The sequence below is a fragment of the Eurosta solidaginis genome, chromosome 1, assembly GCF_040869045.1.
Source record: "Eurosta solidaginis isolate ZX-2024a chromosome 1, ASM4086904v1, whole genome shotgun sequence".
NCBI lineage: Eukaryota > Metazoa > Arthropoda > Insecta > Diptera > Tephritidae > Eurosta > Eurosta solidaginis.
This window is the reverse complement of record NC_090319.1, coordinates 395,436,902-395,457,683: the sequence shown is the minus strand read 5'-3', so window position 1 is coordinate 395,457,683 and position 20,782 is coordinate 395,436,902. Positions and strand designations below refer to the sequence as shown.

The 20,782-nt window shown below is 36.9% G+C and overlaps 1 protein-coding gene across 7 annotated transcripts in view; it reads right to left on the bottom strand.

The window, feature by feature from the left end:
* LOC137238557 (diacylglycerol kinase theta) overlaps window positions 1–20,782 on the bottom strand; it is a 156,852-nt gene that overhangs the window by 74,505 nt on the left and 61,565 nt on the right. For 4 of the 7 annotated variants that reach the window (XM_067763710.1, XM_067763707.1, XM_067763711.1 and 1 more), the window contains exons 9-18: window positions 19,091–19,303; window positions 15,877–16,013; window positions 15,211–15,500; window positions 14,810–15,131; window positions 13,476–13,705; window positions 13,266–13,414; window positions 12,925–13,194; window positions 5,206–5,491; window positions 4,957–5,113; window positions 4,715–4,822 (exon numbers count right to left, since the gene is read on the bottom strand). In XM_067763710.1, the coding sequence (XP_067619811.1) occupies window positions 4,715–4,822; window positions 4,957–5,113; window positions 5,206–5,491; window positions 12,925–13,194; window positions 13,266–13,414; window positions 13,476–13,705; window positions 14,810–15,131; window positions 15,211–15,500; window positions 15,877–16,013; window positions 19,091–19,303 (2,162 nt within the window). The remainder of the gene's footprint in view (window positions 1–4,714; window positions 4,823–4,956; window positions 5,114–5,205; window positions 5,492–12,924; window positions 13,195–13,265; window positions 13,415–13,475; window positions 13,706–14,809; window positions 15,132–15,210; window positions 15,501–15,876; window positions 16,014–19,090; window positions 19,304–20,782) is intronic. The other 3 variants (XM_067763709.1, XM_067763708.1, XM_067763712.1) reach the window with 1 other exon arrangement.

Genomic DNA, 20,782 nt, shown 5'->3' with positions numbered 1-20,782 from the left:
TATATCTACGTACAGATTTAATGAATTAAGAGCGTAAACGCTAGTTCTTTTTAATTGGCCTAGAAAAAATTGGATTACATGATGCCGGATATTAAGTTTTTTAATTGATAGTTTTGCAAATGCAATGACAATATATTAAACGTATTTTTTACAGCATAACATCAAACATATATTATTAGTATGTTCACCGTTCTCTTTTCTCAAAAAGACATTCACCATATTACCAATGAACTTTATAAAAAAAATGCTGTGTTTAGAGATTAGCATACAAGCAGGAGATTTGGTTATCTCGGTTCATTATCCGTTACTTTATTTTAAAAAATAAATGAGAGCTATACAAGAAAATCTTGTAAAATGCATAGTAAATTTACAGTGGCATGGTAGTCGATTTTTACATACATACATACACAAGTAGGCAGACTGAAACATCAAGACATCTCGCCTGCCGTTTCGAAAAAGCTTTTTAACAAGCTTTTGAAAAATGCTCTTTATCAGAGTTTAGAGCTGGGGCTTTTATGAAAAAAAAGGTTAGATGAGGCATAATTGAAAGCGATTCTGAGATTGGGTTAGGTTAAGTTCGGTTGAACCGGCCGGTTAATAAAGATCTCACATAGACTGAATGTGTCCATAGTGTTACCAGAATTTGTTTGACGACCGAACGGAAGAACTGCAAACAGGTGCCTGGACTTATGTTATAGGATGTGACGCCAGAAGGCAGTGTCCAGTTAGTATGCCCATCGCAAGCTTTAAGTCTTCTCTCTTCAGAGATATGAGCCACTTTTTGAGTCTAATATCGTACACTTTAATGATCTTAGAAATTTTGCAGCCCCGTGCTTACGTATGTCCACGCCTGTTCTGCTTGAAGGATCATATACAACTCCTCTTCCCTTTTAATTTCTCCCAAACGGATTGAGGCGTCTATTGTCGTTTCAGCTAGTGTTGCACCCTCCTTTGCCAACTCCTCAGCCTTTTCGTTACCTTCCATCCATTTATGACCGGGAACCTAATATAGATGTATGATCCAGCCTTAGCGAAGTTTTCCCAATGCTTCTTTGCGTTCCGGAACACTTCTTGATTAAGTACTGTGTGAGATTATTGCCTTAATCGCCGCCTGACTATCAATATAGATATTGACGCGATTGTAGCTTAAGCACGCTTTCTCCAGAATTTGTGCTGCTTTCTTCACAGCTATAATTTCCGCCTAAAAGACGCATCAGTAATCTGGCAGCCTATAGGATCTACTTATTTCTGGATCAACACAGCAGACAGCAGACCCTTCCATTAATTTGGATCCAGCCGTATACACGTTTATAGTATGTTTTTGCCATTTCTTGCCCCTGGCACCAACCCTCCGGCTGAATTGTGGCCCGCCCCAAGATCTCTTTCGAAGCTCAGGCAAGGGACCATATATTCCGTTTGCCCGATATTAGATGGTGCTATATTGCTATGGTCATAAGTCCTGCACTTAAGCTGGCTCGAGGCCATAAGCCATGTTGCCGTCGCTATCGCGATGTTTTCGGCCATTAGGTATGCAGGCAGGACGTCTAGAATGGCATGCAATGCTGGTTCAGGGGTACTTTTTAAGGCTCCCGTTATGCTAATCATTGATACTCTGCATACCACCTTAAGATTTTTTGGTATACGTACTTTTTTGTGTGGCTTTCCACCAAACAAGAACTCCATAGTAAAGTATGGGTTTTGAAAATTGCTGTAAATACCCAATGAGAGATAGGGTGTTCTTAAATCAAATTCTGAGATAGATTTTTCCAAACTTACAGCTGCGATGGAGTGATATTGCTCTAAGACGCCTATATATTGATCGCAGAGAGATAATCTCGAACGCCATTGTTTTGAGAAAAGAAAACGGTCGGAGTAACTCATATCTAAATTTGTGTGTGGAAAATGTTGGTAATTATGCAATTGTGTGACTAATACTACGTACCTTAATTCGTGTGTAAAGCTATTAAGGCCTATACAAAGAGCTACATACATACACATGTACATACATGCATATCGTCGGGCAACTGAAAAACATTCAATGTCAATTTTGCCATTTCGCGTTCTAGGACCGATTATTTTAGATCAATACTTTTATGACGTATCACTTCAAGATGACCTCCATTGTTATTCATTTAGATAATTTTTCGTGGTCCCTACAACCCAACTCGTCAGAGCAATTTTTGTGTTACAGTGTCAAACATTTTAAAAAGGGGCGGTGCCACTCCCATTGTAAACTTAGTTACTTAGTTATTCTGTCAGCTGCACAAATATTTCGATGGTAACTTGTAAAGCCTTTTGACCACTTTGGGTTAGGGTCCCATACCACGCTCTTGCAATAATCATTCTGTTGACAGGAGTTCACAACAGATTCAACCAAAATCTAGTTTTGTTGTTGAATGCCCCATTAATAAAAAATAATTTTTATATTTGCTTGTATGAAATATATGAAAATTATACACATATGTATTCATTAGGCCCAGAGTTTTGTTATACATATGTATGTATTTTAAATTTATTTTTTTTACTTCTTTCTTTTTTTAACGAAGTTACTCCAACAAATTGCTTGCTAATTCGGACGGATGGGGAAGATGTGGGCTAATTTTTCTGCGGGGACCCCAATCTAAGCTACTTGTAGCCTAGAATATGAGAAACCGTGTTCAACTTTCCAAAGTAATGCAGTCTGTATATACATTTTTTGATACGCAAAATTAAATAATTTGATCACGATTATCCACATGGATGGTTTTTAACTTTATGTTGCTGGATCCAAAGTCTTCCATGCAATTTAGATTAATTTTAAAAAAATATACTTAATTACTTAAGTACTATGTATATACTGAGCGTACTGTTAAAGAAATTCATAGACTGAGGGATGCCTATAGTGGGATCATCCACAACTATGGATACTACAATAAATAGAATTAATAATCCTGTCCCATCAATGAAAATGAATATGCCATCCATATTCTAATGATAATCCATTATTAAATCCCCATCCATACAAAATGTTTGCAGGAAATAGCGTGTATGTATATTTACATTTTTACATTTATGTAGATAGTTCAAATAAGGCTTTATCAAAACGGTATTGATGATGTAGAAACTGAATTTTTATAGGAAACAATTAAAATTTAATAACATGCTCCATAGAAATGGATATTGAATAAAATACGGCAGCACCAATAACGAAATCGACACATCAGCGAAGACATTTTCCTCAGGGTAACAAACTTAATTCGTCTCCCGTTTGAATCACCCTGCCGTCCTCCGCTGCTAGTTCGCGTTATCTACGAATTTGTTTCAAATGTATTGAACTTATGCTGAAATGGGGCCTTTTTGAAACAAATTTTTATGTGGCAGCAAGTACTGGGTGATATTTCACTCTGTAGTCGATTTACTAAGTAATAATTGAGCAATTTCGAAAGCAATATTCCAAAATTTGATTGAAAGTTGTATTTCGTTAGTTTTGATGAGTACATACATATATAATAAAAAAAAATGTTTTTTTCCTGCCTAAATTTATGAAAAATAAACAAAAATTATTGTTTAAATGAAAAATTTGGTTGTAATGAAGGTGATAGGTGAAATTTTGCTTAGTGAATATGTGAGTATTATGTGTAAAATAATTAGATGTGGTTTGATTTATGAGAATAAAAAGCCAAATATAGAGTTATTACCATATCACCCTGTATATATTAAAAAAAGAAACACTTAAATTTTTCTCGTAAGAAGTAGACTTGAAATTCGCGTATGCAAGATACATGCAATGCAATGCAAATTGTTCGACCAAGTTTCTGGCTACTACTAAACTTATTAATACTCGATTTTATGTCGTAAAAAATAGTCTGTGTTCGGAAAATCAAACACCCTACCTATATAGATCTTTAGAGCCGGTTTCCAGAAAAATACTTTTTTCTTCGCCTGTCGTAGCACTCCACTTTTACCCTTCTTACTATATATATTCAAGAACTATTCATAGGGAGGTACATTAGGGTAGGCAAAATTTGTGTCCGATTCAGCGTATGGTAAAATCTTGATTTTTGAGCAATTCGCAAAAATTTGAGCAAATAACCATGGCTCTTATTCATTCTTAACATGTATCTATAATGGAATATTTAAAAACTTTAGTCTTGGTTTACCCACCAATAAACAATGGTGCGGAGTTCCTTTTTTCCCCAGGAAGTCTAAGTTTGTTTGATAGTTGAAGTATATATTTGTATTATTAACATTTCATGCAAAGTACGCAAGGTATTTGCCAATCTATCTATTATGAAGTCAAAATTTTTTTATAGAATATACCATACTTATGGAAAATTATGCAACAACAAAATCAACAAAACATTAAGATTGCGGTTACTTTATCAAATTTGTATATGTTTATTGCACGTTGATAATTTATTTTTATTATACGCTAATCACATTTGTTCGTCGAAAGCAAATTGGCTCACCCTAAAATACGTCAGTATTTTTAGTATATATCTTACTTTAAGTACTTAAATTAACATTTGGTGGAAGTTAAGAGTACTTAAAGAATAGGAAAAAACTAAGATATGGTAAAGATGTATGTATTTATGTACATTCATACATAGGTACTATCAATGATAGGACTTGATCGAAATAATAGCAAATTGAAGATTGAACGTTAGACAAAAAATAGTTTATCATAATACGATATACATATCATACATACATATTTATGTTTATAAATACTCACTTTAAGTGCAGATTTCAAGACAACAACGTCACCAGGACTTTGTACCCAAGGTTCGCCATCAACTTGTACGGGCATATCTGAGTATAAATGGATTTTAATGTGACCACCCTATGAAAGAAGGAAATTAATAAATTATTTTATTTTACACCAAATGACTATGTATCTTTAAAACGTATATAACTAAATTTGTAGATTTTTCAAATATACATATTTACAATGTGCTAATAAATTTGGTTACAAACCTGTGCGATTCTCGTTGCTGTACGTATTCCAGACTGTATTTGCCCCAAATGTACAACACCCGTAACACCAACAATCTCCAATACGCCATCGTAATGATTTGGTGTAGAAAAATTGTCATCTTTATCCGGACCCCAGGGATTGGCACCACTGCCCCAACTATGTAAGACATTTATTCATTTATTTGTAAGTCTTAACTTGTAATCTTAAGAATTAACATTTTTTTAAAACTTAAATGAATTTTTATTTACCTTAAAATATTCAAGATGATAATACCTTCAACCGGTGGCAATTCCACAACTTTACCATCAACTTCCAATTTTAATTCCTTGTGCAAATCTTTTACTGTCTTACGGCCAACAATTTTCCGTAGTCCCATTTTAACGTAATAACCTTTGTTGTGGAGACGTGAATTGAATTTGTTGGGATTCTCTTCACGTGCATTGTGGAAATCCAGACAGAGATCGGCATCAATGCCAATACCGAAATAGTTATTCATGACAAAAATTTGGGAATTATCTTCATTCTGAGCGCCACCTACAATTTCAAAATGCATTAAGTATTTAATATATAATTAATTTGGTGGATTAATATTTGGCTGAGTTAGGAATTGTATAATACAAGTAGACACAGAAATTTTAAGATATATACATACACACATACATATATACATATATATGTACCTATTTATGTGGGTGTACATTAGGGCGTATCACGCTGTATGCAAAAAAAAAAGTTGTATTTATACATACATATATTGATAGCGAAATCGATAGTTAGATTAATGACTTCTATGGACAAAATCCGCTCTGAGTGAATATATTTACAACAATACATACACCTTCCATAGAAATCAAAGAACATGTAGATAAACTCGCTGTGCTAAAAAAAATGGTCCCGAATCTACACAGAGTAAGGCTGACGGCAAAGTGGACGCGAGAAACGTTGAAAATGATTTCTTATGGAAAATTGTAAAAGTTGTCACAGTGCCAGAAACGGTTCAAGCTTGTAAAATTTATGAAAATAAAAATGCTTCTCGCCTAGCATAGCTTGTAGTGAGCACTCTACAGTCAGTCTGAGCATTCGATCCAGGGTGGCACCTTTTCAGTTTTCTTGTAGTGATACGATCTTATATACACCGAGCCAGTGTTTTGATAATTGTTCGCGACTTGCGATAAATATGTGGCTCTCTTCCGAATCTCACAAATAAATACCATACAACAGGCCTCTTGGTAAGTTTGGTGCACTCGTCAACCATTTTCCGCAAGTTATTTTTTCCACCACGCAACTAGTGCTCGACAGTTTAGTGTCTGCTCTAATAACGCGACTGAAATACTTAACAAAACTTTGAAATTTATCTACCTTTCCCGATCAACTTTGCCTCTACATTTTACTCAAAGGGTTGATTTGATTCGTCGAAAGTTCTCTCATTGTTTTCTATGACATGAATGTCGTGTTATATCGTCGAGGCCAAGATAAAATCTGATAGCTCAATCTAACAAATTTTACAGTAGAACTAAAACACCTCGATTGAATGAAGGCGTTGAAATTTTAAAGTGCATTCAAAATGTATAGAGTTTGCAGGTTTTCTTTATTGATTGTGGTTACCAGCGATCACTAGAAAACAACTGGTACGATGATGAATGCCGCGTTGCAGCCGAAAGAAAAGACGCTATCTACAGATCTACGTTGAAAGCGAGCGAAAGCTACCGCGAGGAAGAGAGATGCCAGGAAATTGAACCTCTAGCCAACAGGAATAACTCCTGCAAGTTTTATGAAAAAATTCGGCAACAGACGGAAGGTTTTAAGTCCGGAATAAACTCCTGTTCGAACGAAAATGGCGAGCTTGTAACTGATGTCCAATGTTCCCCCACCAGATTATAACGAAGTCAGAATAGCATAACCAGATTTGAAAATGTGCCGTGTTAGCTGACGGATTGTCTGAGAAGCTATTGAAATACGGCAGCGAGGAGTTGGTAAGGTGCATGCATCAGCTTCCTTGCAAAATATTGCACGCCTGACGATTGGAATCTGAATGTTCTTTACCCAGTCCAGATTCAGCCTAAGTAGTATTGCATATAATATTGAAGCCCACCGTGAATCGGTATGGTAAATTTATCATCGTCACGATTTTCACTATGCGCAAAACCTTGCAAAAAAGCCCACGTAAAAATAATTGAGACACTACTTCGAAAAGGTGCTGATTACATGTCCCTATTGAATTTGGTTTCCTCCCAAAATGCAAAATGACGTTAAGCGACACCATCAGCTCAGTCAGAAGTGGGAAGGACCTCTCCGAGCCGTTCGAAACTAAACGAGGGTTCAGAAGGGGTGGCCCTCTATCGTGCGTTTTCTTTAATTTGATGCTGGAGAAAATAATAAAACAACCTTCAGAACTTAACCGCTCTGGAACAATGTTCTATAAAAGAGTGCAATAACTGACGTATGTTGACGACATTGATATATCAATTCCCGCGTCGTAAGTTCTGCTTCCTCCTAACTGGAAAAAGAAGCGGATTTGATGGTGAATGAGGACAAAGAGTCAGCGCATTTGCGCCTTGCCAACCACCCCAATATTGGCCATTTATTTGGGAACCAGCTTTAACACAAACAACTAAAATCAGGTTCGAAAACCCGCGAAGAATCACTCTTGCCAAAAAATGCTACTTTGGACTAAGTAGGCAATTGAAAAGTAAAGTGTTCTCTCTAATCACTTATCGCACCCGTCCTGATATATGGCGCAGAAGCATGCACACTGACAACATCTGATGTGGCGGCTCTGGGAGTGTTCGAGAGAAAAGTAAGTCTTTTTACCGGTCTCTACGCGTTGGCGACGGTGAATACCGAAGGAGATTAAAGATGAGTTGCACGAGCTTTACCCAGAAATCAATATAAGTAGTCCAGCGAACTAAAACATAGTGGCTATCCTAGCTAGGCCATGCTATTTTTCAAAACATTTTACTGGTACATACAAACGTTCTTATGTTCTTTTTTAACACTTTTATAGCTTCACTTGTATGTACGCTTGTTGGTACCTCTCTAGGCTAGGCACGTAAAGGATAGTTAAACCCACCTAGCGGCAATCATGAAGACTAGCGGAAGTGGTAAAATAACTCGATACAAAACGAGTTGTGCTTAAAGCGGATACAAGAACCTCTGTGCAACGGTGCTAGGTGCTATCAACATCAAATATCTAAGTGGATTGTATATACTAAAACGGCACCATATTTGCGTGTTGTTTAGTTTTTTTAAACTATATTTATTTATTCTCTTTGGGATCATATAGATTAGTAAGATATAAAATATGGGTCGCCCAGCTACGCCTACGATTAAAGTTCATATTTGTTGCAGGTCTTATCGTACCATTTTAAATAATACCATTATTTCGAAACCTTCGACAGTTCTACCAATATTTTTACCAACTGCAGTATCAGCAAAGCGCCTGAGATATACATACACACTTTCCTGTGATGAAATATGTATAAGCGTTTAATTCACGAATTCGTAACTGTAGCCACCGCTTTGTTGCAATAAATAGGTACTTGAAGAAACAATAACAGGGGTATAAAGCTATTTATTATATCCCAATTGAGCATAAATATATAAATCAATCCGATCATCATCATGACAGGATTAAACTGATTTTAGATTTAAACTTAATTTAAACCCGCACTACCCAATGGAATTGCGAGACATTTACCATCAAGTGATAAAAACATATTTTTACTTACATATATGGTTACACATACATATGTAAATAATAGTTTCATATTTTCTATCGAACTAACACTCAGCATTATCATTTACCAAAAACCGTTAGCCAGTTTAGCCTTATTTGTTTTAAATTTTTTTCACATTTTTTAATAAACGGTGCAACATAGAATGAATGGAATTCTTTTTGCAACGTCATAACTCGAGGAATATAAGATTTTATTTAAGGATCTAAAAGCCGAAATATGATAATAGAACTTGCCAGGGTTAGTAATCGGGGTCGCCCCTCGACAGCGGTGTGGCAACTCCAAATGTATTTCTGCCATGAAAACCTTCTAAGTGAACATTCACCCGCCTTACAGATGCCGTTCGTTATACCAATTTATAGAAAATAATTAAGAAGAAGCACGATGCAAATGAAAAGAGAGGCGTAATCTTAATATTCTTTTTTTTTAATTCTAAAATTTAATGCAAATTTTCGACCGCTAATTAGTATTTATTATACGAAAAAAGAATCTGTATGACTCAAAAAATGTGACAAATCTTATTATGTCATGGTGTATGTGTGTATGTATGGTTATCGACTGCTTTTAAATTATGATGGATTCGAGAAAAAAAGGAGACCTTAATGTGCATGCATTCTTTTAATATTATAAAAGATTAACTTAATATGTTCATTTGTACCTACGTTTTAATTTATACGCAAGTAAAATATTTACATGCACGTAGGTTTGTATAAGTGCGAGAAAATAGTTATGTAAGAAGATATGTATGTATTGATATGTATTGAATGAAGTAACGTACAGAACCACGACTCATCCAGCAATTCTTCCTTAGACCCAGGCTACGTATAGGTAAGGTTAGGTGGTAGCGGTCCTGATAAGGAAAGCTCACTTGGACAACACGAAGGTCCGTTGTGATACCACATACAACAAAAATAACGGTGACCTTGATCTAGCTACTTAGAGAATCGTTGGGTAGCAACAACAAAGTTCCGAGTGATACCGATCTCAACCTTGGATAAATCCCCGGGAGATCCAAGTGAGTCGCGACCGAAGTACTTTCGCCTAGTTCTGGCAAAAGCTGGGCAATCAATCATAAAGTGATTTGGTGATTCCACCTCATCATCCTCCCTGCAGCTACAGCAGGATGGAGTTTCCAGTATATTGAGACGTACCGTATGGATACCAATGGGACAGTGCTCTGTCAAAACCCCAATGACCATTGATAGGTGAGCCGTAGTGAACCCAATTATTTCGGCAGACCTCCTACCATCTACTTTCAGCCAGAAAGATTTTGCTACCCTGCAAGAGGTGGTGTCCGCCCAACGTTTGCTGAGCTGATTCGAGGACCAGGTATGGAGGAGCAAACCACAAGTGGCCAGCGGAATCCTGAAATCCCTACAGCCATCTTCATCCGGTGGCCCGGGACCCAGATAATCTTAATTATAAAATAGTTCGATGCAATCGCAAGCGAGGTCAGGCACTCCCAGACCACCCTCGATCGCACTGTAGTTGAACTCAAGACCTTGATAGCCGCTTGGCTATCAGAGTAAATGTTAAATTCTTCCACCGCATCCTCAATCGCAAAAACTTCCGCTTGGATTACACTGCAGTGATCAGCCAACTTAAACTTGCGGTTCACATTTAGCTCTTGCAAAAGACCCCCCCCCCCCCCCCCCCCCAACCTTTCCGTCCCACTTCGACCAATCCGTGAACAAGTTAACCGGTCCCCTGGCCCAGATAATTCCTCTTCTCCACTCCTCATTGGGGTGAAGGTTGTATAGGGAGCAGTTATCGGCATACAATAGTCCATCCTGTCCGGGATAAAGTCGAAACTGGTAAGAAGGCTAGAGTGGCCGAAGTCAGAAAGTCCATAGCCCATATCACGAAGCCTGACCAACGACCGGGCCGCCCAAAGATCAATGAGCTTTGCAACAAAATAAACGGCTACCTCCCTGATCTCTCCGGTTTTTTCGCCTCGCGAAACCTGGCATTATCACCGACTAAATCATCCGCGACCATATTTACAACTTGGACGTCCCAAATGTCGACCATTTTGAACATCCACGTCGATAGCACTACGCTACCGACTGTCCTACACCCCAAAATCTTGGGTGTGACGTTTGATCAGGATCTACATTTTGGTGAGCACGCAGCCGCATTTGTTCCGAAAATCCAGAGCCGTAATAAAATCCTCAAATCCCTTGCTGGCAGTACTTGGGGAAAAGACACAGAAACGCTCATAACCACATACCAAGCAATTGGCCAGCCGTTTGCGTGTTACGCGTCCCCTATATGGTCGCCAAGCCTAAAAACTACCCACTGGAAGAAGCTGCAGGCCTGCCAAAATACTGCTCTCAGAACCGCCACGGGCGTCTTCTTATGTCCCCAGAACACCATCTACATAGTGAGGCGAGAATACTCCCCATCAAGGAGAGAAATGAGATGCTAACCAAACAGTTCCTGTTGAATACCCAGAAACCTGGGCATCCGAACAGACATCTGATTGATGAGCCAGCACCGCCTAGGGACTTAAGGAGTCATCTCCGTAAGCATTTTGAGGAAATACGGCACCTGAGGGCTCAGCCGTATGAAGCAAAAAAACACAAGCAGGTCCTCGGTGAACTCCACAAACAGGCGTCGGACCTTTATGCCGGGAATTGCCCGGTGAATCCAGTACACGGGGAACAGTACCCAAAACTTGCGGAAGGGGAACGCATACTCCCCAGGGTAACGCGAGTCACTCTGGCTCAACTTCGTTCTGGATACTGTAACAGGTTAAACTCTTACATATCCAGAATCAACCCCGACATACAAAATGTATGCCCCGCTTGCAATGTGTCCCCACATGACACCAACCATCTCTTTAATTGTAATGTGGAACCAACGCCTCTAACACCCCTTTCATTATGGTCCAACCCTGTCGAAACAGCAAGTTTCCTTGGACTCCCGTTAGAGGATATTGATGACAATTTGTAATCGGTCGCAGCTATTAGGTGGGGCGAAACATTGCTACAACAACAACAAGTACAAAATGTGCAGGATCGTTTCCTCCTCCAACCAGCACTTTCAACATTTTCTATCACTGACTAAGCCTTATTTAAATGCATGTTATGCCAGAAGGCAGTGTCCAGTCAGAATACCCGTCATAAGTCTACATTCTTCTCCTTTTAATGATAGGAGTAACTTTGTTAGTGACCAGTTGTAATATCTACACATGATCTTCGGTACTTGGCGGCGCAGGTAAGGAATCAGGTAGTCTGTTCATCCTGTAATTGATGACGACGTAGCGCTTAAGCTGCCCCGCGGCACTGACTTTGACGCTGCGTTCTTTGCCACCAGGTCTACAGGCACCGTACCGTAATGCTAAGCATTGATAATTTTTTGAGGTAGATTCTTCTTCGTGGTGTGGCTGTTCACCAAGCAAGGACTCCATAGTATAACGTACACCCCAGCATTCTTTTACATGCATAATAGGCCTTCTTCGCTCTTTCCTCCACGTTGAGCTTCCACGTTAGTTTACTGTCTGCAATGATTACTAGAATTATTTTTGCAAAGGTTTTTCCTGCAGAGACGCCCCCCTAGCTTAGGCCTAGTCCAATTTGGGCCCTTGTACCTTAGGCACCTATCCTTATATACTCTTTATGGGCGCACTTGACTGGGTCGGTGTCCACGCAAAACGCTTGGGTGATAGTTTACAACAGCCAAAAATTTCTAAAGGGGCAAAAGACACGGTTTGACCTCAGTATCAACAATCCGAAGAAGGAGAAAACTTTACTTCTGACTATTACCACAGTTTTAAATAGATCACACAGGATGAACATTTGTATCCTCCTAAATTCACTTCAGGGTAAGCTTTCATTATAGACAACATGTAAAATGGATAATTCTTTTAAGTATCTTGGGGAGATCACTCGTCAAGTTATGCAGAGTACTTCATAGAAAAATTCCGTAAATGTTTAGTTGATATAATACAGGATAGATTAAAGGATTAATGAAAATATATTTGAGGTTTCCTTTTTAAAAGATTAACGCTAGATTACACTTTGTGCCTATTTTATTAATTATTGGACAAAATCATCAGCAGTCGATATCTAATATCACTTGTCTTGGGAATGATTCATTACCGATTTGACTTCAGGGTAATAATTATAAAAGCAAATAGCAATAATCTTAGTGGTAAATTGTAATAATAATAGAAATAAGTTCGGGAAAATAACCATCGTAATAAATATTAAATTTTGCACATCAAATGACCTGAAATTTCAGTTGATGTTATGGCCGGTAATTGATGATGCTGATTTGTTTGTTGCGATAGATGTGCTTGATGAGCCTTCTTCTTCTTACCAGTTGTATTTGAGGGTGCCTTTAATGCAGGCTCTTCTGGTTTATCTTCGGGATGAAATACTACTGTCCAACGGTCTAGGCGTATCTCTTCAGCCTCTATAACATCGCGCAATAAATTCAAAGGATCTTCACCGCCAGTATATCCGGAACCCCAGCATAGTACACGAGCCAGATCATTACCTATTCAGATCAATTGGAATATAGGCAAAATTACAAACGATATGTATTTTTACAGCCTCTTAATTACTTACCAGTACCCAAAGGTACTATAGCACACGGTGGGCTGGAGCATTCAGAATCTTGTCCTACATTGTCCAGGCATTGTAACACCCAACCTATAGTGCCATCACCACCGCATACTAAAATCTTGTAGTTGGCAATTTGACGGAAAACATATAACCTAAAAAACATTAAAAAGTAAATCAAATTGGCTATACAAAAGTTAATATCAAATTGTTTACCCCGGCAGAGGTCCGCCATTATCTAAGTCAAATACTTGGTATGGATTGAGAAGTTTTCTAAAGCTCGATATAAGTTCAAGGCCTTGGCAACCGCCCGATTTAACATTTACAAATACAAGTAACGGTCGTACATCCGGTGGGACCATGTTTGGTTCAATGTTTGGCAATAGCATAACGAGAAGTTTTTTATCCTCTATAATAGTTTCCCGTAAGTTATAGAAAGCTCGTACCTGGTAATAGAAAAAAAAACATGAAATTGATTTATGCATATGTATATGTAATACTCCTATATTGCTACAAAAGGCTAGGTACATTCCCAAACATCAGAGTGCCGATATATTGCTGTTCAAACGTTTTTGTTTTTGTATTCAATAACCGAATGTACCTAAGGGAACGTACCCAAACTACGTGACCCATTTTCTACAACTTTTTATCCCCCTCCCACCCTCGGTGACCTACGGTAGTATATTTTAAGACCCGCATCTCCCTTTAGTTTTCACGTAGTAGCTCATAAGTATGATTTTAAATTATTTTTTGTTAACTTAAAGAAAATTGTATTTGATTAAATTTGTTTTTATTAATTTGGCACCCGCCGCGTTACGCGAAGCGTGCGTGCGTACATATCATTATAAGTTAATAATATTAGGAAAAAAATGGATTTAAAAACATATTCGAACAACAACTTAATTTATAAAGTCTTTTTCTTTTTTATTTCTTTTCATCTAATTCAACTTTAACGAATACGCTTCCAGCATCAAGCCACTGGGATACATCCTAGATTATGGGAGCAGTAGCATCAGGCAGTTTCTTCAGACGTGATCATTTTTCCCTCGTCGACAGCTTCGATGTCTAACCACTCCGCGCTTAGCTCCACGATACATAAGATCTATTTTGGTCTCCTGGAGAGGACCTGCAGAGGTCACACGCGAGACACGTCGTCCACTGCATTACCGTACACGTTTTTCTGATGATTTTTTATGGAAATTTTTGACGTGAAATAAATTCCACAAAAAAATTGCAAGATTTTCTAGAGATTATTGACTACGTGACAAAGTCTCAATCCCTCCCCTCCCCCCTGTGACCAGGTGTAATACCTAAAGAAACCCCACCTCACCCCTAAAGGGGACACGTAATTTGGGTACGTTCTCTAAATTAAAATTTTTTCTTGTCACACTTATGCTGCTATAATCACAAATATTTTATAGGCTGCCTTGTTTTGATTTCGAATTCAAAACACATTGCGAGCATTTTCTATTAACAATATAGGAGTATTACATATAAGATCACAGTTAACATTCAAAGTGTTTAAATTCAATTTGTGGTATAATACTTACTGCCTTTGGTGCATCTTCGAATGATAGTACAACTGAACCATATTCATAGTATATAGGACCAATGCTTGTGAATTTGTTTTCGTCGGTCATATATTTATTTAAAATTTGTTCGTAGTTCCTTTGTGATAAGCCGGGTGGCAAATTTCCAACGAATAGTGCAATATTTGGGCCATGCGGATCTTGTTTATGTTGCATATAAAATCGCATTAATTCCATTTGCCTAATTGAATCTTTGCCTAATTGTTTCATAATATCCCATGGACGTTCATTCCATGACAATATACGTTCAGTGACACCACGATCTAATAATACTTCAGAACATCTACATTTGGGGAAATATTATAAATAAGTAAAAATCGACATTCAACAGTGCTTAGTACTGCAAATACATTTATATTCACCTGTAATCTTGAATTTGATTATCTTGTAAGCCGAACCTATCTAAAGCGTCTCTTATCAAATCTTTAATGATGGTGGTATTTTCAACCGGAACGCTTACATAAGGCTCCTCCAAGGAGCATTGCAACTTGCCTGGATATACGCGAACGAATCCCTTATCTCGGTCATGAAACCTGATATATATGGCTGGCCGTTTTCCTTCCAAATGTGTTAAGTTCATGACGGGGGTTGGATCTAACAATGGTGCATCTTCCATACCGGCTTGAGCATACAAATCAGTCATATAAAAAGCCTACATAGGCATATACGCATTTGTTACTTTTATATGTGTATTATTTTATTTGAATATTAAAAATTAGTGAGGGAGTTCAGAGTTTTATACATTAATTGTAAAAATATACTACGGCGTTTTATGTTGCGTAACTGTAATGTCGTAGCAAATATAATGCGGTATATTTTGTTAATGTATTATAAAAATAAATGACACCAGTTTGCAAATGCAATGATGTTGGACCATTTGTACAGAATACTGAGCTCCCTTATTGTAAAATTATTCGGGATATTTCTGAAGTCAGACGATATTTAAGTTAAAACAATCAGCAATCGTAAGCAGACGTTTAAATACATATATCGTTCCGTAACAGTGCTAATATTTATGTTTAACTTACGCTTGGATCTCGTGTTATATGGAAAGCTCTTAAAGCAGTTGTTAATAGTTGCTCTAAAGTGTATGTACGCGGTACAGTAATTACTCGATAGAGTTGACGTCTATATGAATTATTACCATCAAACACTTTGATCGTTTCTGAAAATAGGAAACCATTAAGCATGATACAATTACTGGTGGTTTGTTCCGCAATGACAGCAGAGCTTTAACTTTGTCGAATTAAAAAAATCAGAACAGGTCGCTTTCACGATGCAGGGAAAAGGGGGATTTATACAATCCACTTTAGCGAAAATTTAGTAAAATTTTGTAAATGCCAGCAGATTTTGGGGAAATTGTTAATTTTTGCTAGATATTTCGTAAACTGATTAAAAGCTATATATGTATATGGGATCTCACAAAAAGAGAAAAAATTTTGATTTAATATAGGACTTAATACTCCAACTTTGCCTTTGACAGAAAACCTCAATGAACAGTTCAGGTGCGGTATTATCGCTCAGAGTTTGTTAAACGCAAAACGGAGTAATAATTGTATCTATTCTTAAACGCCGCCGCACTAATATGTCAAAAGGAATCTTTTGCCAATCGCCGGCATACCAGAAAAAAACTGGTCACAAAATATTACATTATCATTAGAGGTTAATTTCATTTATTTTTGACAATTTTTAGAATTAACTCTGAAAAAAGACTTAACTTTTCGTTCTGCTTTTCCTCAAATTAATGAAAAGTTGTATACAAAAATAAGAAATTCTTGCTTATTACCATAACGTAATAAAACCAGACAGGTGAAGTCACAAGTACAATAACAAAAATTTTACGGCCACCATAATCCGGTCATGAATTTTGAAGTAGTAGGGAGGGAAATTTCTTGGTACTATTTTGCTACTTTTTTACTCTCTTAATTGAACTCGATAAATCTCCACATTTAAAACGGGACATGAAAGAAAAGAGAAGGGAAAACAGAGGAAATGGGAAGGAAAAGTAAAGAAATCTGGAGGGAAGGGGGAAAAGTAAAGAGAACAAAAGGAAGAGGGAGAGTAAAAGTAAGAATAAGGGTAATGGTTTAGGGCAAAGAATTAATAAGAGGTTTATAGGAGAAGTAAGAATAACATAAGGATAAGATTAGGAGTAATACGGATAGTTAGACTTGGATAAGAGCAAGAGTAGGAAGAGAAAGAGGAAGAAGGGAAGATTTACGGAAAAATGTAGGGGTTGGGGAAGTCGAATGGGCCGATTAAGGTAAACTGAAAAATGGAGGGGAAAGAGGAAATAAGAGACGAAGAACAGGGTTAGCCAAAGGAGAGGCGGGTGGGTAGATAGAGAAAGTCGGAACCATGTCTGTCGGGTTTGATCATACGGCTATTTCATGTTTGTCGAAACGTTTGCAGGGTCCACGAGAGCTGGTTAAAATAAAGTTCTGACAGGCCACTTATTTATTTTTTGCTATCAATGAATTTCTATAAGTTATGATTTTTTGGAACATCGTTGCTGTAAAACATCTGCCGCTTTATATTTTAACGCCAGCCACCTTTATGCTCAATACCTGCCTCTTAACGCTCCGTTACATATATAAATGTTGGATCTTGGGACCGTATACTGCCCATCCCGTTTAGCTTATTTGACTAAAACTTTTCCATTTCAACTCATGAATAGGAGGTAACACCCTCCCACAAAAGGTAATACAGACCACAGGCGTTGTTTTCCTGCACGTTACTTCATATTTTAGAAAGGCAATAATGTAGTATTTTTTATGATACTAAAAAAATCAATGCTGGAGATTAGTCAAGAAGCAATACTTAAATTTATGAGGGCGCGTATTGTCAAATGCAACTCCATTTTGTAATAATGACTTCACGTGTCTGGTTTATTGCATCATGCTCATTACATTGAAATTTTCCCAATTTAGGAACATTTTTTTAGGAAATGTTTTTTCTCATTTTTGGTAACTTTATTTTTTTGTTTTTTTTTTTTTGGAGTATGGGCCTTAGATTATCCTTCTTAAAGTCAGTTGTTAGGTTAAATACAATGAACGCGGCCTGAATATTACAATTATATACAGTGATTCCACAAACACTTAAATGGAAAATGGAGATGAATGTTCAAAACATACGGAATGAAACAGTTAACACGCTCAATAAGGGCACCATTCAGTATAAAGTGCACAATTCTTTGACTTGCGTAGTTTTCACACTAGTTGATCCAGAAAATAAAATATGTACTCCACAATTAAGTTGTTCAGTAGGAACTTCGCGGACAATTATAAATTTTTTACATCCTATGTTACTACGACTATTTTCATAAAAATCTTTGATTTGAAATACCCAGTTGAGATTACTGATAAGAATATCTTCTAGCACATCTTGATCAATCTATCCTCGTAGGTCGGAGAGAATAAATCTTAATTTTGTAATTCACTGACATTAATATTTAGCATACTTTTTTCAGGAACCGGCCGCCGTGGTGTGGTGGTAGCATACTCCGCCTATCACACCGAAGATCCTGGGTTCACGCGGGCAAAGCAACATCGAAAATTTAGCAAAAAGTTTTTTTCAATTAGAAAAAAGTTGTTCTAAGCGGGGTCGCCCTTGGCAGTGGTTTCTGCTATGAAAAGCCTCTTAGTGAAAACTCATCTGCCTTGCAGATTCCGTTCGGAGTCGGCATAAAACATGTAGGTCCCGTCCCGCCAATTTGTAGGAAAAATTAATAGGAGCACGATGCAAATTGGAAGAGCTCAAATCAATTCGTAGGCTATCGCGCCTTACATTTTTAAACGAGAATAAAGAAAAACTAGGGGAGAAGAAAGAGATAAAGTTGGACGAAAATATGGAAATAGAGATAAAGGGAGTGGAGGAGTGGGAGCTAGAGGGAGAGAAAGGGAGAGATCGAATAAGAAGTCATGCTGATAATCTAAAGTTAGGTCAGAAAGACGTGTGACGGGTCTGCTGGTTTTATATATTTTTGAAATCTTATAAATTGTATCCAATTAAACCACTCGAACTATAAAAATGGAACTTTGTTTTAACTTTATAATGTCCACTTGCAGAACGTCAAGCTATTTTTATTAGCTCAGAGTTAGTTAAAATTATTTTAAAATTTATAGCTTTGACCCTCATGTCAGGTTAACTCTGATTGGGCAAAATGTTGTGTTTTTCAGCCTAAAAATGCTCTGCTTTAATGCATTTTTTCGTTAATCTTATAAATATTTTTCTTCCAAATACCTATGTCCTTCTCATCGCTTTCTTTTTCTTTTTTGGTTTTATCCTTGTCTGATTTATCCGATTTATGTGAAGTCATTTCTTGCCGATAGTATGACGATGTACCGCTTCCTCCACTAATGGCACTAGCGTGCATTGCCTCAGATTTATTGATCGAGTCTTCATCTTTGAAACGTGGTGTATCGCCGCTACTGAATTCCTCAGATATACTTCTTGCTGTATAGCGTTTTGAATAACGACGTTAATAAGATAAATTATTTATGTAAAATTATATGTTGATCTTTAAAACACAATAAATATAGAAAATAAAAACTTGTTATATAAGTAATTCAAGGAGGTGTCATAAAAAATCATAGAACCATGAAATTTTCATGTTTTAGTCATGAAATGAGGTTCTAACTCATGATCTTACGTTACCACTTTGAATTACACAAGTTTTTACAATTATTTACAAATGTTAGTTGGGTTAGATGTTAAATTACAATACTTATACTTTCATTAGCGTACTACATTTCATACTTTTTTTATTTAGTTCTACTTTTAACATTCAATTCAACTGTACTAAGGCACTAGAATTTAATAAATTTTTGTTAGTATCAAATGTACCCATTCGTTCATGCCTTGGTTCCCCTATCAAATATTTTTTAATGTCATGATTGAAATGAGAATCCTGGTGGCACGACCGAAACGAGAGATGTCCTCCCATTTGTGGGATATAAAAACTATATTATAAACGAGTAAAAGCGTCGGCTTGCTGAAGAAAAAGTTGGAATTTTCAGTTAAACAGTTTTCCAATGCTAGTTTAAACTACAGTTAAAGTTGACTAGAGTTTGGCACTTTGGCCGCTTAAGCCGAGATGAGCAGCAAAATTTTATGTTATCGAACAAAGTGGCAAGGTTAAACTTTAGTCATATTTAACTGGAGTTTGAACTTGCACTGAAAAAGTGGGCATAAGGCCTGTTATGTCTGATTTTGTTTTAATTTGCTATTAACTGGTATTTAATTTCTTAATTACATATACAGATTTTGAAATAGAAATCGCATTATGGCTCTTGCACTTCTAACGATAACATGGCCAAAGGAAAGTGTTTCCAACATATTTGGGTAATGGGAAATGTAAGTGAAAGAAAATACCCTGCAGAGAAAAGTGGGTGACAGTCGCGCAAACGTTTGTGCATATATATTTTTTTATGTATTACTATGTACATAATTTGAAACAAAAATAGTTTTGAAACTATTAAAATATATGTATAAGTATATTAAACATTGGATTCAGAGCAACACTGAATTTATGCTCAGACAGGGTGTTTTTGTAACAAATTATGTATGCACCGTTTTCAAAAGTGTTCTGAGATAAGACGTCTTTGAAACGGCTGCCGATGTATGTAAGTACTGTGATATTCCACTCAGCAGTTGAAATAAAATCAACAAAAAAAGTTATTTCTAAGCGGAAACCATAGTTGGGCACAGTGCAGTTGATTTTCAATTCTATTATCACAAAATTTTTAATTTTAGGGAACAAACCACAGTGATAGTAACAAAAATGTTCACTACCACAAAAAAAAATAGTAAAATTGTTATAGTAGAAAGGTAATTTCACAATTTTTTCCACAAACATTTTTCACGCCTGTGGAAGGAATAAGCTAGTGTATATGAATTTCCACTACATTATAAAAATTGTGATACTGGAACGTT